Genomic DNA, 25,294 nt, shown 5'->3' on the forward strand with positions numbered 1-25,294 from the left:
TAGTTAATTAACATACCAAAAGATATAGAACTAGAATTTTATTTGCCTTAATCCCATTTTCTGGGATTGAGTGGGATATATGTTATGAGATCTGCACGTTAACAGTTTAGCATATAAAGTACTGAATAACATTACCAGTTAACTTATTATAACAAATATAGTCACTATTTAGATAATGGACACAGATTACAAACTCAGTTCCTTCTATAGTTAGTTTTGGATGCCACTTTAGTTAATTAAGGCTAAGTAAAGGGATCATGCTAACAGACTCAGTTATCGCTGAATAATTTCTCTAAAGAGATTTTACATATGAATATGTTCATATATGCAACAAAATTGTTGTTTGCACAAATATTCTGGTTTCCATCTGTAGTCTGTTCGTAGGCTTAGTTTTATTGTCCAGTCACTTTTTAGGAGGCTTTGGATGGGCTGATGGGTTACCAGGTTGTATGATGAATAAAGCTGTGTTTCATAATTCATGCCACTGCAGATATTTGCTGCATTTGAAAAAACACCATGATACTTCTCAAACTTTAACCGAATTAGACATTTTCCTGGGAAACAAATAAAATATTAACAATTCCTCACTTCACTGTTGAAAACATGATCTGGGCTGTGTTACACTTCCTTTAAACCATATTTATTGTCTCGTCTTTAAACATAATTTGTAATGCAAGTTTTTAAAATTCCAATCTAACATTCAGAGTGCCTGTACTTGAAAGCTGTCTTGTTGTTTGCCTCACCCTAGTGAGGCAAATTAAAGCAGCTAAAAGTATGCTTTGTTTTTTCTGAAAGGTACATGTTGTACCAATCAGTAACACAAAATGACATGACATTCAACAAGGCCTGTGCATTTTTTTTCTTCTTGAAAACAGACATTGCTGCAGAGTTTTCAAAAAATAGTTTTTGGCCCTATGAGTGGTCCAAGGCAAGCGCCATCTGATTGCATTATATTCAACAGAAAGACGACATCACAATAGCTTAAATCTCAAGTAGTGATCAACTCACACTTAATCAATGTAGATGGAAGATAAAAAGCACCAAAGGCCCTATCTGTCCCTTTAAGCAGCCAGAATCAGTGTTATCTCCTGAGTTACTCAGTCGTATTCGTCACGATATCTCAGTCTGGGAGATTGTGCTATTCTGTACCTCTTGCATACAGTAGGTGAAGTGCTGATGTATGACTTGTAATGGTTGTAGCCTATAAAGCCCATCAAAGTACTGCAGAGGGACAGGCAAAACTGTTAGCTCACATCCACTGGGAGGCGAACTCTCTTCCTCCATTTGCTAATAAGCATGTTTGCCATTTAAATATAGAACTAGCTACCCCTTAATTATTTCAGCCCATGTTGAAACCATGTATGATTACATGAAAGCCCTCATAAGAAGTGCTGTCCCAATGGGAAGTGCAGCCTTACAAACAGGACAGTTGGGATTACAACTGGAAAAGTCACGAGACCGGAAAAGAATGGTGCTTGTGTGGTTGATTTGCTTGAAATGTCTGAGTTGTGTGTATATGTTTGGAGCAAAATGTATTTTTGCTTTCCTGCATCATGCCCACACACCTGTCCAAATCGTGTACGTACACGCAAACCGTAAAGTGATTGACACAATGTACGGGGGAAACAAAAAAAAAAAAGCAGTCCTTCCACTCCCATGTCCTCTGAAGAATCGCTTCAGGGAAATATTTATCCGTTTCTGTCACCCGACTTAAGGTTTCATAGCAACCTAATGTCTCAAAAATACACCACCACCCCACAGATTCCACAGGTATTCTCGAATAAAGGGCTTGGCACAGAGGGGAGGGGACAGTTTCAGGGTGTGAGAAAAGAGTGCAACAGGCAGCGTGCTGCCGCGTGCGTCACTTTTGCTCTCCAGCTCCTGGCTGGGTGGGACTTGTGCAAACCTCTGATGTCATTCTTTCTGGTTTGGCTGTTTTCCCTACCCTAACGCAACCCACAGGTGGCTCTGCTGCTGTCACTCAGCTCTTGTCAGGCTGCCTCCTCCCCCCACCCACTGCATGTGTGTTTGTGTCCTGCCATGGGTCACTTCTTATTTGCTACGCACATGCTCCTCCCAATCCACTTCTGCTCTGTGACATGAACTTTGGAAGCAATCACTTGTAGGTTGTGTCCCTGCCACTGAATTCCTGAGTGATTATTCTTTGCCTCTAAAGGTGGACAGACCTCATCCCTGCTTTGTTCTTTACCCAGGACAACCTTAACGTCTTCCTCAAGGCCTGCGGGAAGCTTGGACTAAAGGAAGCGCAGCTCTTTCACCCCGGAGATCTTCAAGACTTGTCCTCAAGAGTCACAGTCAAGTAAGTTTTAAGCTTTCAGAGCACTGGCACAAACACTTTGATGCCTGTACTCATCATTCACAGACCTGTGATGCAATCATGCAAGAGACAAAAGCCGAGACCCACTCGTGTTTTTGCTTCTTCCTTGATTGAATCAACTTAATCTCCCACAGAGAGGCTGAATGATTCATTGTAGCTTTCACAGATACTGTAAGGGACATGGGTTCTCATGTGAGCCACGATTCAAGCTGCTGTTAAAAAAAGGTCAACTCTATTTTCAGTACATATTTTCTCCTGCTGTTATACACCTGCCGAGGTACATGAGTTTCTTTAAAGTGTGGGAGATCCAACTGTTGATAAAAAAAAAAAACACAGTAGTAAGAATGTGTAATCTGATTGTAAAGTATCAGGTCAAATTAATTTCCATTCAATACAAATGTCATGATTCCGGTTGCAAAATCCTAGTCGTGACAGTAACTGAGCACTTACTGGTGCAGGGTATAGATTTTAAAGACTCGTCGTTGCGATTGTTAATTAAAGAGAAGCCTCGCTCATTATCAGTACCCTGCTGCTGTGTTTATTAGTTTTTTCACACAGTTGCTTTTGTGTCAGTTGAATGCCCCGCCAGAGAAGCGCGCGGTATGTTGAACAACCTGTTCATCTTTCGCACAGGTGTGCCTTCAGGGGGAAGCGAAGCGGGGCTCGGCGTACTGTCCATCCTCTGTGGCACCCTCTCTGTGCTGCGCAAGCATTTAAAAAAAGTGCTTTAACAGCAATACCTGCAGGTCGTTAAGCTTGACGCAGATAAGCCCTTATTAGCAAATACATCACTTTGGGTGACAAAATAATCCATGGTGAAGGTGTAAAAATGCAGCATGTATATTCAGAGGGGCTTCACCTCTTTGTGTTTCACTTAATGTAAACACAAAGTAGCCCTTAATTTGGGGTGTTCCTTCGAGATGTTGCATTTTTCCCATAATTCACCTAAGCGGTTTTTCGCCACCGCTGACAGCTATTGTCGAAACCACGTAAATCAAAAAGGCATACATGCAGACAGGTGTACTGTAAAGTGGTATATGGGCTTTAAACAAACAAATCTGCCTACCTTTTATGAAGACACACCCTCACCTCTACACCAGAGAACAAGCTGCCTTAAGATATCTTTGCCTGTCACTCTCATAAAGATAATTCTGTGATACGTCTTACACCATGCTCTCAGTCACTTCCTTCATTACATAACTTTTCCCATGATGCTAGTGGTAAATTTCGTGCGACAGTAACAAGCTGGAGAAACGATACTCATGCAGTGATAGCTGACTAAAAGTCACTCTAGCATATTAGCAGCTGACTCTGTCACGCAGACATATAATAAAAAGTATACTTCTTAGAGTATACTTGAGCTCAGCTCTTTGCCGCCTTGTCCATCTGCGTGCTGGGGTTTTGTAAGACTGTTCTCGCTATCCTATTTTTAGCATCTGGGGTCACTTTGAGAAGCAGGACTGATTGGAATGGTATCAGGACACCAGTAAAGGAGCTTTTTATAGTTTGCAGCCTCCCCTTGCTTGTGGTCTTCATAGTACACCTGCGTGTGTTTGTGTTTGTATATATTCAGTTACACATTCTTGAGTGCACGAGTCATTCCTGCTCTTAAATTCAGCAGGTTTTAATTATGCCCAGAATTCTTTTTATGCAAGAAGGAATCAAATTTGGCCTGCTGGGTAAAAATTTCGCTTGCAGCATTTCTGACTTACAAAGAGAGAGAGCGCGCACCAGGAGTAACATGAGGATATCTTCCCAAACAAGGCTGCATACAAGCAGCCAATGGTTTTATGGTGCTGGTGCTTATCAGAGGCTAAGCAAATGAGGCACTGAGAGCTCACACACACACACAGAGCGAGGGAGAGAAAGTTGTCTCTATCAGCTGTCTTTACCCCTGGTGTTTGTCCAACCTCCACTCCCTTAAACCCAGTCTGACAGGTGCTTCGCTCAGCTTCACTGTTTTTTGCTGTTCAGCAGCAATTAGGTTGTTATTCTGTCTCTTGGTTGCTCTGTGTTGCTTTCACTTGCAGATAAACCGGACGTTTATTTTTAAAAATTTTTGCCATTTAGATTTAAACTTTCCCATTTTGCATTAGTTACCTGAAATGTTTTGCAGCAGAAAGATGAAGCAGAATGAACTGACTGATATATAAAACGAAACTGAAATGACAAATCGAGTTTTCTATTTGTTAGCAGACCAAGAAATTCTCTGCAACGTGTTTTTGCTGATCAGTCGTCTAGGCTGAAATGTCCTCGGCATCCAGTTTGACAAATAGATGTAAGGTGCTTAAAATACAGTTATTAACAAGGCACAGTGACAGTTTGCATGACGCCGCACACAAGGAAGGCTTTATTTAATTCGTGCCCGCCCGCATTACGATCACCATAAAAGCGTATTGGATGTTTGGCCTGACCTTTGAGCTTTGCAATTGTAGTACTGGTTCTAGCACGTTCAGTGCTGTATTGCATTGTGTTATGAAACCTTTTTTATGATAATGACTTTTATCAGTCACAAACACAATGTCAAAAAGTGTTAATAGGCATCACAAACTGTTGTGATACAGATACTGAAAGATAAGAGGGGACAGTGTCCTGCCTCGTATCGTCCACGTGTTAAACCGAAGCCAAGTTACTGTTTCTTAAGCACGTAGTACCAGACTGAATCTGATTCATGATCGCAAACTGTGATTCACATCTATTTATGACCAGCTATCAACTGTCCACAGGATGAGGCTGAGGATTAATCATTCCCTCCAAAAGCGCACTATTCAAAATTAGCTACATCCTGTGGACTATTAGATCCGATATAGAAATTCAGCAGCATTGCTACGACGCGGTTGTGTACATGTCCCAAACATAACCAGCAGAAAATAACTTGCTTCAAATATATAAGCTTGGCTTAGAGGGTTTTTTTCACTCAAAAGTTAGGATTTTTTAAAATAAGAAAAAAGTTGTTTGTTGATTTTTGTTTAAATTGAACTTAAAATGAAAATTTATTTAAATCCGTTTTATAAGGCCCTAAGGATTTAGAGATTGTTCAATGAGTTTCAGCCCGTCCATAAACCATAGTTTTATGATGATGCCTTTGCTAGCCTACATGTATTTAAGTGCTTTCTGAATGCACAACGTTTATAGTGGAATTTGCAAATTGCTCTCGCTGTTGTGATCGCTTTGCTCTGTGACTTCCAGTAACTGACAGAACAAGTCCCCCACAGAGAGGGGTCCAAAGTCTCATTTGTTTTCCACTGTTTGATTAAGCAAATTATTGACTGCTCTGCAACCCAAAAAAAGAGAGAAAACAACTGCACAAGATTGACAGGTGCATTGTCCTCTGAGGAATGTTAATAGCTTCTTCTAAATAATCAATAAGCATTGTGACCTCTGTGACCACATATTTGAAGGAAAGTGTTGTTTCCCAGAGAAATGTGTACAGATTACATAGCTTGTTATCAGAATTTCTTCACCACCAGTGTGTATTGTACCCCATTCTGTGTGTACTGTGGTAGTACTTTGAAGCTCACTGTGAAAATCTGAATGTTTGGAACTCGGGGCAAAGGAGTCAGACGCAGTGCCCGGTGTGTTGTTGTTTCGGGTGTGGTTCAGCAAGCTGGAACTGCACCTTCTGGTTCCATAGTATAATATATGACAATGCCATCAATGTTTGTCACAGCGTTGCGTGAACCGTGGGCAGATTGGGAAACCAAACGAGCGATGATGCTGAGAGGCCAATAAAGTTTCTACACCACTGACACAGCCCTGGCTGTAAAAGGGCAACACAAGGGTTATATTTGTGCCCTGTAGTTAACTTGGAGAGAGAAATACCAGCCTCACCCTGTTTCCTCGCTCACAAAGGCTGCAGTGTGCCTGATAAGTACGACACAATGATGTCTGACACTGTTTCACCCACAGCTGATTCCTCTATTTTAACTCTCCTTGTGTCTGTCTTTTTTTCTTTTTTGGGGGGGTACTGCTGGGGATTGTCTGGGTCTGTATTTAAATCTCAAAGAACATAGATGAATGCTGTTACATGTGGATTTATGGATTGCGGCTGAGCAAGTAATCTTCATTGCAGAGGTATGCTCTCTGATTGCGCTTTCACACCCACTAATTTAGCTTTGGTGTTTGGTTTGAGAGGTCGAGCTGGTTTGATGTCGTTATTGGCTGTAAACAGACTGATACTAGAGACAGATACAGGTTGGAATACATTTATCTGTAGATTTTATTATTATCTACTTAGTCTATCGTTCTGCCTCTGTTACAACACAGGGAAGTGATTGAATTAGATAATTTCCTTTGCTCTCTCTTAGAAAGTTATTTGTGTAACATTTGAATATTTGTTTGTGTTTCTTCAGTTTATCTGACTTCTTTCTGCCCTTTTGTCTCCTTTTTCTCAATTTTGGCAGCATTTACTATTCGACTCCTTTAGGTCAAATTAAAGTAGCTGATAGTAATAGCTGAAACTGTGCCATGTAAATAAAAACATCTTGTTGGGGAAAAACTAATTTTGATTTGGTTGTAGAGGTAGAGGCTTGTGTTTATCTTTCCAATGGCTGTGTTGTAGACGTTGCTGACTTGCCTACGTGTTGTCTTGGGTACTTGTGTGCGGCGCAAGTTTAAAGAACGCCGTCTGAAGTGATGAGGGATTGGTCGTTACGTGTTCTTTGCCTTGGCCAAAAGTGTGGTGGTGCAAAAGTCTGTGTAAACATGTAGCAAATAACACTTGTGAATGATAAGACTGTCTTATAATTTTGTCAAGCTTGATGGTTTCCTGTCAGAGCTTTGTTTGCTCACTGTATAGCATGTATAGTTTTTCATAGGACCATAAACCAATCCTATATGACTTCCTGAATAACCTCTTTTTACCTCTTTTGACACACAAGAAGACACTTGCATATATTTTAGCAGCCACGATACATATAAAAAAAGAAGCATAAAACACAAATGTTTGTTTTTTTTCCCCCCTTGAAACCTAATAAATCACAATAAACTGATTATACTACTTTAGAGTATCTTTTTCCTAGCTTGTACTTTCTGTTTAGAACTGGTGTGCATCAGACTCCAGCAGTGTCCGTGCTCAATCATATGAGTACTCAGCTGATTCTAACAAGCTACAGCAAAATCCCGAGGTTCCAGAGAACTAGAAATAGCCCCATTTTATCTTCTCTGCTCGTGTATAAATGGGCATTACGAGAAATGCTGGTAGTTTTGGTATACAACGCCCACTTTTTTGGACCTGGCTGCCGCTGCTATAATCTTAGACTTTGTGCCCATGTTCCAAGCCACACAAGGGCATTTTTTTTTATCCATCTCTTTTACTGGGGCCATAAATATTTCTCAGTGTTCCAAACTGGTAAATGTCCATTTCAGTTTGCAGTGTTGGCAAATCAGCATTTTGGAAACCCCTGGTGTGAGATGACGCTTGCTAGTGGGAAAGTTGATCAGCTTCCCATCCAGCTGTTTGTGGTGAAAGAAGTGTTAGAACCTTTAGATAGGTAAAAGTACCGGCGGCAGTGGAAAAATACTCGAGCAGAAGTACAGAAGCATTGTCAGCAACATACTGTTTATCATAATAAATACAGAGTTTTACACCATATGCCATTCCTGACATAAACTAGGGAGTGTGAGGAGTATACCAGCTTGTGACTTCAGGAAGCTTTCTCCTCCTAGTCTTGCTCATATGCATGTAAGGCAAGTGGGTTAACTACTGCACTAGCCACAAGCTACAACTCAAGAAGGTAAAGCACATCATCTACTAATCAGATCATCAGTGGTTTAATTGCTGACACGTGGGAACACTGAAGTGATCCCTATCCATAAACTGGAGTGTGAGTGGGTGCATGAATGTTAGACAAAGTGCATAAAGGGGATTTTTTTTCCTTTCCACTGTTGCCAAATGCTTGCTCATAGGCATCGTGTAATTGTGAGAGTTTCTTTCTAATATTATAGAGTCTAATATTCTAATATTCTAGTCTTTACCTTACAATATAAAGGCGACTATTGATGAGAATTGGTGCTATATAAGTAAAACTGAATTGAATGGAATTAAATAGCCGTTAAATAAAAAGGTGTTTGTAGAGCACAAGCGGAGCTACTTCTTCCACATGCAGTGTGGTACTATAGTTCATGGGTCTCTTTCAGAGGAAGAAATTGAAAGTTTATGATGATGAACTTGACAGAAAGTGGGGTTTTTTTTCTTTTAGTAATTTAATAAGTTACTGGGTATGTACTCTTGAACAGTTCATTCAATATATCTGATTCCATGAAAAGGGGGAGGTCACTCAGATGAATATGCAACATCTGACATTGGCTTGTTTGGAAACTACCTGTTTAAGTCCTACATGGTGCTTTTGTTGTAAAAAAAAATGTTTTCAATGTAAAATCTTAAGAATAACCAAATATATTAAATACATTCAGAGTACAATAATAAAAAGTACAGTATTTTCTCTCAGTATCTCTGTACTCTGCAGTGTACTTCAGAACAGCATTTACATGTTTATTTTTAGCTCTTATTTCTCTACTGAGCAATTCAGTTGTTCCTTTCTGTCCTTTGGCCTGAAAAATATGGATTCAAATATCCGTCCTTGCTTTGTTTCCTTTATCTGAACCCAGCAAACCCATAGAAGCCTAAACATTTCTGGTTTTAGGTACTGATGTACAGCATCATCATTGTCTTGGCAGGTTTATTGGTTACATTGCATGCATGGCATGCATGGAAAAAGTCTCGCTGTAACCCAAGTTCTCATTGTTAGACAGAGGTGTGTTTGCCTGTGGTATTACAAAGATGCAGAAATGTGCAACGTGAACAGGAGATGTAAAGCAGACTGTAAATCTTCTCGTGAAATCATTATGGTTACTGTTTATGATGCATTTCTGTTTGCCAACATCTCAAGACAGACATTAAGGTCATGATAGGTGACAAGTACACAGACTACCAAGGGTAATAGGCTGCAGCTTGAGACTGTGAGTTTTGTTTGGTTTCACAGGAGCTTCCAGTTTCCTGGGAAAGTTGGCTTACTGACACAGTTTGACTCTGAATCCCCAGAAATATGAGTGAAATATTAAACAGAGCCTTGTTTGGTGATAAATTAGCAGCTGCTGGGCTTATCTTTATTCCACATCGTGACCAAGAACCCATTTATGTCCCTAAAGTTTAACTAAATGATAGCGCAATTGCTCAGATGTTGCGATTAGCTTGAAATTAGGTGCTCAGATGTGACACGGATTGTTAAGCCTCAACATTTTACTTCATGGCTTTTCCCCCCACAAATATGTGTTTGTTTTTCTCACCGCCTTTTGTGTGAGAGCGAGGCTGGCAATAGTCTGGATTGTGCTCTCAGTTTCCAGCTCTTTCACTACCCGACACATAAACTCAACAACGATGCTCTGTGTTTTTTTTTGTTTTGTTTTGTTTTTTACTTTCATCTTCTCTCATACACATGAACCTTCTGTTTTTCTCCCAGGGATCAAGAGACCAGCAGGAGGCTGAAAAATGTGAGTGTTTTTGTTTTTTTTTTGTTTTTTATTTTATTTTATATATTTTATTCATTTTCAGATATTTTACAACTGGCTTATAGAATCCCATAATAGTTTGTCATTATAAATATTTATTCCAATGCAAAGATAATGCCACATAGAGCTTTATTGCTCATATTTTTGGAAGGTTAGACAAAGGAGGAAGAAACTGAGAGACTCGCGTGATAATGCTTCACAGATTCACAATTTGAATGTATTGATTAGACATTTAAAGTCTTAACTCCACAGGTCACAAGAATGCCATAACCTCCTACACTTAACCTCCTTTAATGAGGGTCATGCAAGGAGATAGGTAAACCTCTCCTCCTTATTTTATTTAGGTGCAATGCCGAAAAACAGCTACTGCAATTTATTTGCATCTACAGAATAAATTGAGGAAAAAAATGACAAATGATCACCTCATAACTTTAAAATTTTAAATTCATTAAGAATGTATACATGTTCACTAGAGGATGTTTGCCCCTTTTTATGTAAAAAAAAAAAAAAAAAAAAAGTCAACACCGTGATAACTTTCTGACATAAAAAACCAAAGCGCTGACACGCCACTTTAAACGGTATCATGTGTAATGGGGTTATAGCTTTGTTGGTTTACTGTTTGCCTTAGTGCACCAGTCTCCTGTCCAGCATATAAATGCACAGACAAACAACAACAGAGTATTCTGGATGAGCCTGGAAATTAGAGCATGGCTCTAGGTGATCTGACCCTCATCAAAGCAGGGCTGCAACTATCATAACAATCGACTGCTTTAGCACTGCACAGCACATTGATCCCTGACATTTGTACAGGTAAAGCTGTAGTGATAACCTGATGTATAGATATAGGTTTCTCATAAAAATAATGAAGGTATAATCTCTTTTGTTTTCTCTTTCCAGGTATTGATCACCATTTACTGGTTAGGTAGAAGAGCTCAGTGTGACTGCTTCTATGATGGACCTTACTTGAACTTCAAGGCATTTGAGGGTTTATTGGGCACAGCACTATACAAGGTAAATTCCCAGAAGTGTGTTCTCTCTATCTCATTCATGAAACACGAGCTGAATTTCCTTGTGGACAGCAGAAATGGCAGGACTAGAAATCCTCTTCTATAGCCGCTGTCTTGTTACTGTATCCTCCCTGGTATGAAGACTATGAGGCAGAAGAATGACAGCAATAGGCCGAGGGGGACGCAGTGTGCTAGCCACGAAAACCAAAGCTACGTAGAGTCATAAAAGACCCGATCCCTTGACTCAACTATTTTAATGTTGTTTACAACATGCTGTTCGCATAGTTTTGCAAGTGAAAATAGCCACGTCTTTTCTTGAAGAAGCCTCGTTTCCGCCCGTGCCTGTGCCAGTGTTGAATTTGGCGCTTTGCTTTCACATAGATTTATAGGTTGGTGTGCAAGACCTCTCCACCGATTTTCAGTAATAGCAGTGGGATGCAGCGTATTTTGTACGTTTAGCCACGATAATCCAAGTTCAGTGGCGCAGGGTTAGGCTGAGTTTGCTTTGCGGACTCGCATTGTCTGGTAGGATTTGGCAGATTACAGATGTGAAAATCATTTTCTCTTTAAAGTGGTTGACAAGTTTTTGCTCGTCTGGGGCTTGCTTATGCGTTTATGTGCGATGACATTCTTTTCACGCAGTAAACACAGCCGTCGAGGGCGTGCGAATCGTGACACTGTTTATTTTGACAAAGATGGGAGAGAAGAGAAAACAGTGAAGTTATCCCATTTAAATGGCACTCCTTTATATATGGTATGGAAGCGTATGCTTATAGTAACTTTGTCTGCGAGAATGAGAGGCCAGACAAAACAGACCACTCACTCTCTACCTGGGAGATCTCACCACACACACAGTGGAGATAAATATTGTAATTGGCACCCTATTATCTGAATGTTTTTGTGTGTGTGTGAAAGGCTCTGCAGGATTCTTCCAGTCAGAAAAGCAGCAACGTCCGAGACAGCGGTTTTGGAGACAATTGGTACTCTGAGCGAGAGGAGCTCTCCCATCTGAGAGGAGGAGGAGGAGGTGGTGGTGGTAGACACAGGAGGGACGACTCCCTGGACAGCTTGGATTCGTTGGGTTCCCGACCCCACAGCATCTCATCTGACACCACTCTTAAAGGCAGCAGCGAGGGTAGGAGACATCATTTCATTTCCATCCACATCTTGGTGACAAATTTCGTCTTTCTTTTTATCTTCCTAAAGCTGATTATTTGTCAGGACACAGCGTGACATTAGAGAGTGGTTCTCACGCTTTTCGCTTGTTTGTTCTCAAATTGTCTCTCTGCTTGAATATTTATAATCCAGCTCATCTGTGTAGAAACTCAAATATTTGTGAACAGGGAAGACACACTGCCTCAGAACCACAGAGTTGACACCCATTTGTGAAAACAAATGCCTATTGCCACCTAGTGGTATGCTTTTGAAAGTGAATACCAACATGTGATGATATTGACTTAAAGAAGGGGAAACTGCTGGCAGATGATCTCAGAGCAGTTCCTCCATGCACAGTGGAGGTCAGTGAGACATTCCACAGCCGTCCACACCGGCCTGTAAATGAGGAGGCCTCTGTCCCCACACCCTGCACCCCTCTGTTACTCATCCAAAGTCACGCCAAAACACACAATATACTCCTCTCGCTCTTTTCTCTGTTCTCCCACTTTCTTCCCTAATCCTTACACCTGTTTTTCCTCTTTCATGGTCCAGGTTGTTGTAGCGATACCGAGGCAGACTCTGTCTTCAAGATGACCGAGAACAAGGACAATCTCAGCTACCGCCGGTCGGCAGTCGTCGCACCGAAAACCACCACGCAGTTTAACCAGTTCCTGCCCACTAAAGACAAAGCTTCTGGCTACGTGCCTGCTCCACTAAGGAAGAAACGGGCCGAACGTAATGAGGACAACCGGCGCAGCTGGGCCAGCAGCAGTTTCGCAGAGGATGAAAGCTCTCTCACCAGGTAGCACAACAATCCATGCACATTGTTCTGTTTGAAGGTGCTCTTTCTCATCTGAGCTGTTTTTTATTCCTCTTACCTTTTGGTTATTATAACAAAAGATATCTTGACTCCATGTTCGTGCTTCAAAGGCTTGAAGTTTACTCGGTAGCTCTTTGTTTCTCCTTTCTCATCGCTGTGTTGTCTATGAATGGCCGACGGTGTTGTCTCTCATTTTTGTTGTGGAATGACTGCCTTGGTGAAATAAGGGTGTCCCCTGGCTGCTACGGAGACAGTCAAGTATCCCAGAGTGCCTTCTCTGACGCGCATCTCCAGTGGGCCCGCGAGTATGAAAGTGGCAGTGACTCGGACACAGACCGACCGGACCCCGATCTCGTTCTGGATGACCTGGCCAGTAGGCGCTTCCACAGCCCCTCCCCTGCTCCTCCCACCAACTTCGCCTTACCCATCAGTCCTCAGGTTGGGGGACGGGTGGCTGGAGGCAGGGGGGACACCTTGCCCAAGGTCACTATAACTCCCACTGTTGTCCCTCAACAAAACGTGGCCTGCCTCAGGTCAGAGAACATGAAGCAACGGCGTGACTTTGATGTGCCTGCTTGATAAAAGCAAACAAGAATGCTTTTCTTACCCTCAGTTTGCATGGTTAGTTGTAACCATGAGCAGTGGCTTTTTGTCATAGTGTGCTGCCTCTAACAATTTTGCAGTCTTCAGTTTGGTGCTTTTGTTCAAAGAGCTTTGCGTTTTTAAAGATATAGCATGCCCTCATTTGCTTCTTTTCAGCTTGGAGGAGTGATTTGAGTTGGCAGGACAAGTCCACAAATCAATTTTTGCCTCCCAGCTTGACGTTGAGCTTGCATTGGTTTGATATTCCTTGCGTCATTTCATTTGCGGTTGTTGTGATGGACAAATATATATATCCTTTTTTTTTTTTTTTTTTTTTTTTTTGGTGTGACCTGTGTGCCAAAAAATAAGGTTTTGACACTTGTGGTTGGCTGTCTCTCTTGAGCAGCAGCAGCATCAGCAGAGGGGAAATGCAACCCCCCCGGCACGGTTCAGTGAGGGTGGACCACCGCCGAGGCGTGTCCACTGACAGCTTGTTCAGGGAGGTATATGACGACTCTGAGGATGAGGATGATGAGGTGGGCTATGCTGACCCTGTCCAAGATGATCTCTATGCCCGTAAGATGGGTATCAAACCTCTGCCTACAAGTAGTGTATCTTATGACAAGTTCTTACCCAAATTCTGGACACCAGAAGAAGACATTCACATTCAGAAGATCAAACTGGGCTCTCAGAGGAGACCCTGGTACAAGAAGATACAAGGCTTCAGGTGTGTGAGGGCATACATTTATACTCATATATACACAATCCTTTCTTTCTTCCTATCTATAGCTTGATTTTGCTGACCTTAAATAACTGCATGCCAATCTAACCTTTCAGATTAGAAATCTGTGATTCTGTGGTTCACTGTTTTCCAGATTCCAGCCTATATTTCCTTTAACTTTTCCTACCGTTGTTTCTTCTCTAATTTCATCCACCTTTTGTCTTCCTCTGTCCTTTCTTCTTTCGTCGGCTGTAGCCATAAGAAGTCAGGCTCTTCGTCAGATGACTCAGACTGTGACATCAGCCCCTGGCTCTCCTCCGCCCCCTCTCCCTCTGACCCATCTCCCTCTCATACCCGCACACACGAGGCTTCAGCTCACACCACCCTTGTTGTGGGGAAAAGGTCGATACAGCTGCATGATTGTGATGATGCTGGAATATTTTAAAGCATCCAGATTTTTATAAGAAAATATAACTGACTCCTGTTGGGGCTCTGTTTCTGACGAGCTCCTGGAAAATAATACTAATGATAAAATGTATCCTCAGGCGACGGGAGCAGCCCTAACATGCTTTATAATGTAGTTTGCTTCCTTTGACCTTAGTGGAAATAGGCTGTGTCAATATTAATCTATTTATATTACAGCCTATTCAAGCCTAGACTTTTTCCTTTTTCTTTTTTCCTTTTTTTTTTGTAGAAAGCAGCATTGCAGTTTGATTTCCTAACAGTGTGACTGTAAAATCCACATTTGATCAACTTCTGTTTGAATCAAATGTCACCACTGTGGCTGCTTGTTGTATCTTTTCCTCCTTTTTTTGCTCTTTGATCCGATTCACACGCATGCACTCACCACCTCTCTGTCCTTTTCTCTCCTTCTGCCTACTCTGCAGTCCTCATGTTCAACCACACACTCCTCCACAGCATCCCAAGTCCCCTCTCTTAGAGACCCCCCCACTGGTGTTTGCCCCTGTGGACCCCACCTCAGGTCCCAGACTGGTGAAAGGGGAGAAGTGGATGCTCCTGGGGCGCCAAGACCCCCGGGAGCCCCCGGACCCCATTGATTATGAAAGTATTTGCCCGGACTTGGAGAATGATGACATGTTTGCCAGGCGAACCCTTGCCTTCCAGTCCAACACAAACTTGGCTAAACTGAAGACTCTGCTGACTTGCAGACATCGCCGCTGCACCTCTGAGCCGCAGCTCAACATTGTCACCCAGAAACCCGTTCGTGGAGGCGCCGAGGAAACTGAGTTCCCAGACATTGAGCAGGACGATGTGGTGTTTCGTAGGGAGAAAACCCAGCAGGCACAGCAACAGCGACCACTCTCAGGAGCACCTGACAACTATGCCCCGATGCCCATCCCAGAGCCTTGGGCACTGCCTCCTGACCTCAAGTCCAGACTCCTCTGCCCCCCATGTCCCCTGACTCATAAAGCAGCAATACCGAACCTGAATGAAGTTGATAAGGAGACCCGTCCTGAAACGGATGACATGCTAATTCGAAAGTTCAGAATCTGTTCTGATCAGAGCCAGAGCTCCGCTTCATCAGCCAGTCAGAAAACCCCTTCAGTGCCTTCTTCCTGTAGCAAAGAGGACCTGCAGAAGTGGCAGGCAATCAGGGAAGCTAGTCAGTTAAGACATAAGAAAAGGCTTTTGGTGGAAAGGCTAGCTGCTCTGAAGCTGTAAAGGAAAAAAAAGATTGACGTAAGAGTGGCTGTAGACTTTTTTCCTGCATGTTTGTCTTGTTGTTTCTGTGCCATTTCAGACTTTCAGTAATTTTTGTTTGATACTGAATTGTTCTGTTCTGGCTGAGATTTGATTTAAAGTCCTTCACAGTCAGCGAGGCGAGTTTTACACAGTTAAATGCTTGTTTCTTGATCAGACATGGGTATTTCAAAGTAAGAGTGAAGAAAATGTGGTGAAATTAACCACAACAACAGCTTAGAACTTGTTCTAAATGTTTGTTGTTCCCTCAGAGTTGAGTGCTTGATGTGGTCAATTTTACTTCTCAAACTCATGGCGTGTAAAGACTGAGACATTACCTGCACAATAAACCAACCAAGATTGTGTATTTTGAGTTGTGATGCATTGATTTTTTTTAAAAACCATAATGATTTGGTGTATCATTTGCGAAACAGCCCTGAAAAGAAATCTGCCTTTCATCTTTTCTTATCTGACAGTTTACCTACATATGGGAATTAAAACATTCATGCTTAATAAAAGGAAAAAGCAACTTGTGAGTAACTGCGCTGATTCTTTTTTTAAACCCGCGAGTGCTCAAGCAGAGTAGAAAAGTGCAATATGGGAATTTAAAGTCCAACCTGACCTGAGCACAGTGTTGCTTTTACTCAGCACAAGGAACTTTATACAGGTCCGTGAAACTCAGAGAGCAGCAGAAAGGGTGGAAAGGTTGAATGCTGAGAAGTATCCAAACATAACATCCCCAACACTCTAACTGCACCAGTCCAACAAATTAAATATAGTCGTGTCTGTTGCGCCAACAAGAAGCACTATAGAAATTCCTCACAGCTCTGAAAGACGATGTGACTCATGCCCATAGTAACTTGAACACAAATCTTCACTGTACTGTTTGCACATGAGCGGACACACAAAAGCACACACACAGCAACCGTTTAACCTGAATTAAGCCCATTTGGATGGATGGATTTGGGGTCTGCAGAAAGCAGCCTTGTTTAGGGAAAGGTACACGTCTACACGCTTCCTCAGCCTAGTGTAACTTTAATCCTCTTGATATTAACAACAAAAACAAGCAGAGTCATGTCCTAGCTGGCCCTCTATACATTTGAAGCCCTCTTAGCTGTGAACGAGCTGGTGTGTAATAGCTTCTAATTGGTCTCAAGCTCTTGACCAAAGCACTCACTGACTCACTGTCAAACTGCAGTCGGTATAAATGTGACTTTGTTGTCTGTGGCTTTTTTTTCTGGTTTCCTAGAGAGCGCCAAGAGGGTACAGACGGGTGAGTTTCTAAAAACAAAACAAAAAAAGTGGCACGTTTGCATTTGCTCTGCCCTCTTATGGTCGCACGCTGCTGCCTCCTGCTTTTTGTGCTGCTGTTCTCACTCTCTAGCTGCTAAACGCTGACACACAACATTGACTGTTTCACGGCTCAGAGCCAAGTTCAGGGTGAGGTGAGGGGAGGTGGGCTTTGCTCCACAAAGCTCTTTTGACACAGCTTACATATAATAGTAGTGGGTCCATGCCTAAACTGCAGTGTGTCCCAGTGAGAGTTATGACACACTGTATGTAAAACTTTACAGGTAGGTGAAGTTATTTAAGTTATTTCTCCATAAGGTGGGGCTTTAAAGACTTTTGCATGATGGGAAAGACTGTTACTAACCTGAGCTTATATCACCCTCAAGGTTTGGTGGTCAGCTGGTGTGCTGGGTTTGAATACTAACAAGTTACTGCAGATACCAAAAATATTAATGGCAGGTACCCAGTGGAACTGCAGTGTCTTCGTTATGTGTTTGTATTTACAGCTTATTTAACAGGATGGAAATACACAGGACTGTGCATGCATATCTGGAGTGGATTTCCACCTGTCAGCTAAACTTCTGATGCCTTTTGATCTTTGAAAAAAAAAAGTCTGCTTGATCTGCTTTTTTCCCCCCGCAGGAGTAAATCAACAAGTGATGTGCACGTCGACCCCGCGGTCATCCGGCAGGTTCGCTACGAAGAGCTGCAGAAGTATCGTGAGAAGGTTAAACAGAGCGAGGATAAGTGGCAGGATGTGAGTACAATGTGCACTGATATTTGAGGATATCTGTCAGCTGCCCACTCTTCTTGCTATATGATTCAAGACATGCCTGCTTGGGCAGAAAGAAGTTTGGTTGCAGTGCAGATGAGGCGAAAGATGAGTCACACAGATCTGTGAGATCCATATGTGCTACTAGGCGAACAGGGGAGCAGGTGCTTTGGTGTGTTGGATAGCTGCAGGGTGGAAAAAAGAACAGTTTGGATTGAAATTGTAGGTGTTCAGATGTTAACTAGAGCAGCACTGCCCTCTGGCTATGGACCTGCATCATTAAAAATTGTCGCAAGAATCACTACATGCACGAAAAAAGTAGAAATAATGTGAAATGAAGGAATGATGTAAGGAAGACTTAGTCGATTAACTCTGAAATTAACTCTCAAGTTACAGTGAAAATGGAAAGTAAGCTCCAAATGGCAGTGCTGCAGTAAATTTAAACACTGCTCATCCATTGTGCATGTTCATTCTTAGCAATAAAAAGTTAATAGTAATAAAAAGTTATACACATATACACTACAGGACTGGGCTAGTGTGGTGTCATAGCAAAATAATGGAGTCTTAAAGCAGCATTTGGGTCACACAGCCCCCAATACACAGGGGAAGTGAGCCGGGAGGAGCCTAAAGCACACAAATAGAACACCTTCAAATGGAGCCCTTTCTCTTTTTTTCACATCTTTTTCTCCCTCCTTCTCAACTTCACTGTCCTCAGTTGTACACTTAGCTCTGCGCACACAATCAGTCTGCTTTATCTGCAGTACTTATAAATTGACTTTTTGAGATATGTTGCATGAGGTGATGAGGGCTTCTTCTTTGCACTGCAGGCCCTGAGCGACTGGAAGAGCCGACGTCGCAGTGTCAACTCTGATATAGTAAAGAAGAAGGAGGAAAGGGAGAAGATAGAGCAGATTACTTACGGCGGTGAGAAAAGGTCTAAGACCTTCAAGGAGATGCAAGAGGAGAGGTGAGGAAAAACACACAGGTCCAACAGACTTACTGCTGTAGTTGTTTTTCTGCTTTTAATTTCTGGTGATTCTGGTTTTCCTCAAAAAGGAACACTCACTACATTTATTCCTCTTTTAAACCCTTTCACCATCAGAGGGGAACCATTTGCTAAGGTAACCACATGAAAAAGTGTCTGTAATTAAGAGAGACTATGTGATTATTTGGGCAAGAGTGAATGAGGAGACCGTAATTGTGCACTGATTCACTGTGAAAGTGTTATTCAATCATGGCTTAGAACGTGCCGGTCATTTTATTTAAGTGCACATCGTTCTTGCCCTCTTATTTCTGCCCGTGCTCCGCTTTCTGCTGTCCTCGTTAACACTCCATGCCCCCACATTCATCGTTAACTTTATTCATCTAGTCCAATTTGTACCTATTTGCCTCTCATGTCCTCCCACCTTCTCTTCGTCTGTTCGCTCCACAGAGAAGGTAAAAGAAAGAGCAGCGTTGGCAGCCGTCTTGGATCTCTCTCTTTTTTAGACGACGACGACGACAACGTATTTGAAAAACCCGTCATTGCCCCACGTACCCGAGCTCTTCCTAGCCGAAGCTACACAATTGACACTTCCCAATTTTCCTATGAACCCCCCAAGCCCTCTGTGAATGACAAAAAACCTCCCATCGCTTCCCCAGCTACCGGCAGGGCTGCTTCCCCTCCCACTTCACTTGAAGTCGTGGACAGTCCCGCACTAAGCAGCTCCATCACGAACACCATCACTCCAAACAACTACAGCTCATTCAACCGCTCCCCGTCTCCAGAAGCTGTACCTTTGCAGAGGAGTACAGACTCAGAGCGCGCCAGCACAGCCAAGAAGCAGGAGGCCCCAACTGTTGTCTCCTCTTCTAGCTCCCTACCAAAGGTGCCTGAGCCAAGCCCTGCATTGTCTGGCACACAGACTGAGGTGAAGCCCCTCTCTTCTGGTCCTTTGCACACACAAGCACAGCCCAGCTCAATGGAACCCAAGCCTCCCGCGGTGTCTCGGGTTTCTTCCTCCCTGCCCAAGACCTACCAGAGATTGGATAGCGCACGTCTAACTTCAGTTGTCACACCAAGGCCCTTTGGGAGCCAGCCCTCACGCATCACATCTCTTCCCCGAGGCTTTACCGTGAGTACTAGATAGTTTTACAAGTAAACTACCAGCACAGCACAAGAACATCAAGAGGGAAGGATGTGTTTGTTTGGAAGTAAGAAATGTTTGGCAGGTAATTTGTTTTCACTACATCAGTATTGCCCAGGAGTCATATCTGATTACAGTGTGAATAATGGATGAAGCTGGTGGTTTTATTATGCTAACTCCACTACCAGAGCTGCTATTTTCAGACTATTCCACATTCATTACTAGTTACTCGTCAGGAAACTGTTTAACACATGTTTTAAAAAATAGCTGGTAACATAATTACCAGCTTTTTTAGAGTAAATTCTATCATTTTCTAATCAGCAGCCCTTTGCTGTTAAAGTTCATTTTACACTTTGTTGTAATTGAGCCTTAACGGCTGTGTTCTTTGCCACTCTACATGCAGCCCGCACAGACAGACGACTCACACAAGCGCGTCAATGGCAACGTCGATGTTTCTAAGAAGTCATCAGTGCCGAGTCGGTACCATCAGTTCATGACCTCTGAGGACGAAGCTCAGTCTAGCTCAGCACACAGCAGTGAAGAGGAGGAGGAAGAGGCGACTACGGGGAATAGCGTCAACTCTGCTCAGAGCGTCACACCTGTACCTCCACAGGTCAAGAGTGAACCTCCTGCTCCAGCCAAAGAAACCAGCCAGGTACTCGAATCTCCTCCTGCTGACAAAGCAGTAAAGCTTTTTTTTGTTTTCTGTTGGTTACAATGAAAAAAACTGAACACGTTTCTTTTAGTGAATTTTTTAAATTTTCAGCATTATTAGTGTATCTTTAGCTTTGTGGTAAGTAGTCAGTAAAACTTAATGCATGAGCTCATTAGGAGTAGTGTAGTAGCTAAAGTATAGTAACAGGTTGGCATTTATTCAACAGCCATAAATGACTAATGGAAGGCTTCCCTGCCAAAGCAGGCCAACCCTGACAAGCATCTCCAGAGCAAATGGAAGTCAGCCCACATTTGTACTCTTAAAGTTCACCTCTACTCACCTATGTCGTCTGGTTTCTAGGAGAACTACTGTGAGATGCGGATCAGCCTGAACCAGAAGCCCAACAGCAGCAGAGATTTCGGTTTCCAGGCAGCCTGGGACTCAACAGGAGCTTGTGTCACATCTATCCAGCCAGGTAGCACTTCACAGGAATACTTTTTTTAAGGATTTGTATTACATAAGTAATATGTTTTTTTTCCACCATCCAACATAATGTGTGAAAGTCAGCCAAACTGACAGCATTCGCAGTAAATAGGCCCCGAAGAAAATAGATCAGACACACAATGCAAGTTTTTCACTCTCACTAGAACTGACTGATCTGTTCACAGATACAGTACAGTGGTAATATTGACAACCAGCGCTCCGCTCTGTTACAGTTATCTGTCAGCCTCGGTCGGTTAGTTGTCAGCAGGTTTTTGAGTCCATTGCAGTGGCGATGCCTGACTCACTGTATGTAGGGCAGCTTCTATCTGGGTCAGATCTGCTGGGTCTGAGCCTCTCCTTCTACTGAGATTCCCCACCTGCACATCACAGCATGCCAAATAAATTAGTAAAGTAATACAAACAGCCCAAAGCAATACACGAATATAGCCTTGTCATACCTGCTTACAGCTTATTTCACTGTATCTGCAGACTCTGTATGGCGTAGCGCTTGATCTTTCATTTTATTCTTATTACCGCTTACACTTGTAAATGTGCCAGTGTTAGCATGCTGACACTGGCATGCTGATAAAGTAAGACGTTTATTAAAAAAATGCAGTTCAAACACTCCATAAAACACTTTTAACTAAAATTTGACATTATGATCTTCATGAAGCTGGAATGTGTCTCCAGGACTTCTACTGAAAATACAGGCATGTTTTATATGGCGTGAAGAGTAAGTATGACTCTGTAGCTTTTATCTGTTAGACAAAATAGATAGTGTGTACCTACATTTACATGTTACATGTTAACTGGGAAGAATAATGCTCATATAACATTGAATTGTTTAACTGTGAGCTTTTTTTGTAGGGGGATAAAACAGGTGGGATGAAATCTTGTCTTCCAAAAGTCAGTTTTAGTGACATTACATTCCCAGTTTTATATAAGAAACACAAGTGGGAATTATGATGGTCAAAACAAGTGTGGAATCAAGTAAAATTTCAGCTTATGACTCTGACCTGTGCCCACTGTAGGCAGCCCGGCTGAGATGTGCCAGCTTCAGACTGGAGACAAGGTGCTGACGGTGAACGGGCACAAGGTGGCAGACATGAGCTACACCGAGTGGAAGTCCCACATGGATGAGGCTCTGCAGGAGGGCAGTCTGGTCATGGATATAAGGCGTCATGGGCAGAACAGTGAGTAGTCTGAACCCTGCCTGTTTTTGCTTGCGTGACAGCCAGAGAAGGAAAGTGAAAAGTTTTTGAGGGCTGCATTCCCGGACTGGGAGCACTGCTTATGCTGCTTGGGTTGCTAAACAGTTTTGACACTCTAAATTGGTCTGTAGCCTGTTGTGAATTCATCCATAAATGAGCTCATGACAGGCTAAATGATGAAGGACTTGTGAGTTATCTTTGCTCATCTGGTGAAGAAAGACTGTTATTGTTTTGATTTCTGTGGGATTTTTTTTGTTTAATTGCTTCCCTCTTCCCCCCTTATGTAGTTATTTCTTCTTTCTGCTCGCTATTCCACCCCAGTGTTTTTCCTTCTAGAGAACTAACCCAGCTCAGATCTACAGGCCTATAAGTGTGTGGTGTTTTCAGTGTTACTGTTACAGGTTTACTTTATTTTGGACTATCAGTGTCACATTAGTTCACACAGTATTGCTAACTTTAACTAACTCACAATATTAGTTAATTACAGGTGTCCAGTGGTTGTGAGCCTATTAGAAACGGTGTTTGGGTTAATGGGGGCTTTAATGGGCTGCATGGCTGGGGAAGGGGGTTACTCTGTCTCCCCCTGCTGCACTCTATAATAACAACATAACAGCGCACTTATCCCCTTGCTTTATAGCTTTCTTTATGCAGACGTTGTATATGTTCACATATATAGAAGCCTGGCAACAAGAAAAAAACCAAAAAAACCCGCACAAAACACATGGTTTATGTGCAAACACATCATATTTTTATGCTGTTACATTGTCTGCGCGCAGACTGGGACAGAGTTCAACCTTCCCTGCCATTTAAAAGCCATAAGACCATCAATCTGACCAGTACGGATCATCCAATGCTTGTAGGTTCCCAAGAAAAAAGCACAATCAGCTCCAGCCTGGATTTTACTTCAAACACTCCAGCAGAAACGCTGACGTTCAAAGAGACCCCGGCTCATCCCGTTAGCGTAAGTGACTCAGAATCACCTTGACTGACTCAGACTTGATTAGCCTTTATTTCTGTATTGTTCCCCAGCCTGGTGGCTTTTTAATGAGTGTGCACCCCACGATGTCTCCCTGCAGGAAGTGGCTTCAAACGGAGTTAATGGAGGTTTCCGAGAGGAGCCGGTGACCATGAGGAAAAAAGGTAAAGAGCAGAGCGCACAGTCAGAAAGGTTATGAAATTGATCTTGATTATTTCTGGACTGAATACAAAAATACATCAATAGGAGTTGCTGGTTTGACTTTGTCTTGTTTTTCACGTTACTTTGTACAGCTCCAAAAGAGTTGACATGCTGTGTAAAATGTGAAAAAACACACTGGAATGAGTTGCTAGTCTCATAAAACCGTATTTTATTCACAGTACAACACAGGAAGTATATCAAATGTTTTAACTGAGAAAATATCCCATTTTAAGAAAAAAGATAGTAGATCTTAAATTTGATGATAACAACACATCTCAGAAGTTTGGAGGGGGAAATGTAAGTGGTACAAAAGAAACAACTTGAGGAAAATTTTTAAGCTAACCCGATTTTACAGCAACAGATTAGTGACCTGACAGGGTATGGAAAGAGGATCTTAGAGAGGCAGAGCTTCTCGGCAGTAAAGATGAAAAACTGTCTACAAATTGTGGAACGATTTCATGTAAGTTTGTTTAAAATGGACTGATGCAAAGTGGAAAACTTTCCCCTGGTCAGGCAAATCGAACTTTGAAATTCCTGTTGGAAAACATGGATGCTGTGTCGTTGAGTTTAAAGAGAAGAAGGACCACGTGGCTTGGTATCAGCGCTCAGTTCTGATGGTGTGGGAGTGGATTATTGCTTATGGAACTGGTAGCTTGTACATCTGCCAAAAAGTATATCCAGGTTTTAGAGCAACAGCTTAAGAGTCAGACAATGGATTTTTCAGGGAAAGCCTTGCATAATTCTACAAAAAAGATGCTAACCCACATATTTGCAGCTAGTACAACAGTGTGGTTTTATAGTAGAAGAGTCCGGCCCTCAGCTGGCCTGCAGTTCAGACCTTTCACCACTGAAGACATTTGGAGCATCATGAAAATGAAAAACACAACAACAAAAAGACCCAGGACTGTTGAGCAGCTAGAGAAGTCCAACAACCTGTCTCCTCAGTTCCCAAATATTTATATGGCCGTGTCCTGACTTTTTAAGATGTGTTGCTTCCATCATACTCAAAATGAGCCTTTTTTAAAAGTGTCAATTTTCTTAGTTTAAACATTTTGATATGTTTTCCATTATGAATGCATTCTGTCTTTATTTACATTTTACATAGTGTCCCAACTTTTTTGGTTGTAATAGACTTTATCAGAATGACATGATCAGTATGTGCTGTTAGGTCAGGTTTAACTTATTTCTAATGTTTTTGTTGCATTCTGTTTTCCATCTCTCATGTAGAGTCAGAACCCATATCTTTGAAAAACTTAAAGCGGAGGTCAGAGTTCTTTGAACAAGGTAAAAAAACCAAAAAAACAAGGAAGGTTGAGCGAAGAGATGTAGGACAGTTCTTCGTATTTATTATGCTTTCTGTGTAACCTGGTGGCTGGATTCTCTATGCTTTTGTCTCTCTGAATTCCTCAGATTATTCGAGGACTTTTTGCATGTTTTCGTATCAATGGCAGCCTCGTGACTTTGATTTTTCGATGGCTCTGTTGTCTCATGTTCTCTCGTCTGGTGCCAGAGCTTAACCTTTATGCTGTGCCCCCTCCCTCCTTCAGGTGGCTCAGGGTCCAGTGTCAGTGCGCTGGTCTACCTCTGTGGTAAACAGGGCTGTGTGTGCATTGACCTCCTCACATTCACTTGGTACAGCCCGGGACCCTGACATGCTGCTCAAACCCAGAAAGATTGATGTTATTTTTAAGGAGGTTCTACTCAAAGACCTCCTGCAGATGAAATAAAAATAATCTGTGACATGACG

At 42.3% G+C, this 25,294-nt stretch overlaps 2 protein-coding genes across 14 annotated transcripts in view; both read left to right on the forward strand.

Annotated features, from left to right (window-relative positions):
* Positions 1 to 25,294, forward strand: part of lmo7a (LIM domain 7a) — a 48,423-nt gene that overhangs the window by 13,887 nt on the left and 9,242 nt on the right. For 7 of the 13 annotated variants that reach the window (XM_076874744.1, XM_076874748.1, XM_076874755.1 and 4 more), the window contains 16 exons: positions 2,214 to 2,320; positions 9,799 to 9,829; positions 10,745 to 10,858; positions 11,770 to 11,989; positions 12,562 to 12,811; positions 17,083 to 17,106; positions 17,766 to 17,880; positions 18,723 to 18,862; positions 19,328 to 20,009; positions 20,425 to 20,676; positions 21,037 to 21,151; positions 22,191 to 22,352; positions 23,147 to 23,331; positions 23,447 to 23,510; positions 24,775 to 24,831; positions 25,095 to 25,136. In XM_076874744.1, coding sequence (XP_076730859.1) covers positions 2,214 to 2,320; positions 9,799 to 9,829; positions 10,745 to 10,858; positions 11,770 to 11,989; positions 12,562 to 12,811; positions 17,083 to 17,106; positions 17,766 to 17,880; positions 18,723 to 18,862; positions 19,328 to 20,009; positions 20,425 to 20,676; positions 21,037 to 21,151; positions 22,191 to 22,352; positions 23,147 to 23,331; positions 23,447 to 23,510; positions 24,775 to 24,831; positions 25,095 to 25,136 — 2,560 coding nt within the window. Of the gene's footprint in view, positions 1 to 2,213; positions 2,321 to 9,798; positions 9,830 to 10,649; positions 10,658 to 10,744; positions 10,859 to 11,769; positions 11,990 to 12,561; positions 12,812 to 17,082; positions 17,107 to 17,765; positions 17,881 to 18,722; positions 18,863 to 19,327; positions 20,010 to 20,424; positions 20,677 to 21,036; positions 21,152 to 22,190; positions 22,353 to 23,146; positions 23,332 to 23,399; positions 23,511 to 24,774; positions 24,832 to 25,094; positions 25,137 to 25,294 lie in introns of those variants that run through there. The other 6 variants (XM_076874750.1, XM_076874747.1, XM_076874752.1 and 3 more) reach the window with 6 other exon arrangements.
* On the forward strand, positions 14,577 to 16,200 carry LOC143412921 (LIM domain only protein 7-like). Its single transcript, XM_076874757.1, has one exon. The coding sequence runs from the start codon at positions 14,970 to 14,972 to the stop codon at positions 15,813 to 15,815; it is 846 nt and encodes a 281-aa protein (XP_076730872.1). The 5' UTR covers positions 14,577 to 14,969; the 3' UTR covers positions 15,816 to 16,200.

Source organism: Maylandia zebra, linkage group LG16 (assembly GCF_041146795.1).
Source record: "Maylandia zebra isolate NMK-2024a linkage group LG16, Mzebra_GT3a, whole genome shotgun sequence".
NCBI lineage: Eukaryota > Metazoa > Chordata > Actinopteri > Cichliformes > Cichlidae > Maylandia > Maylandia zebra.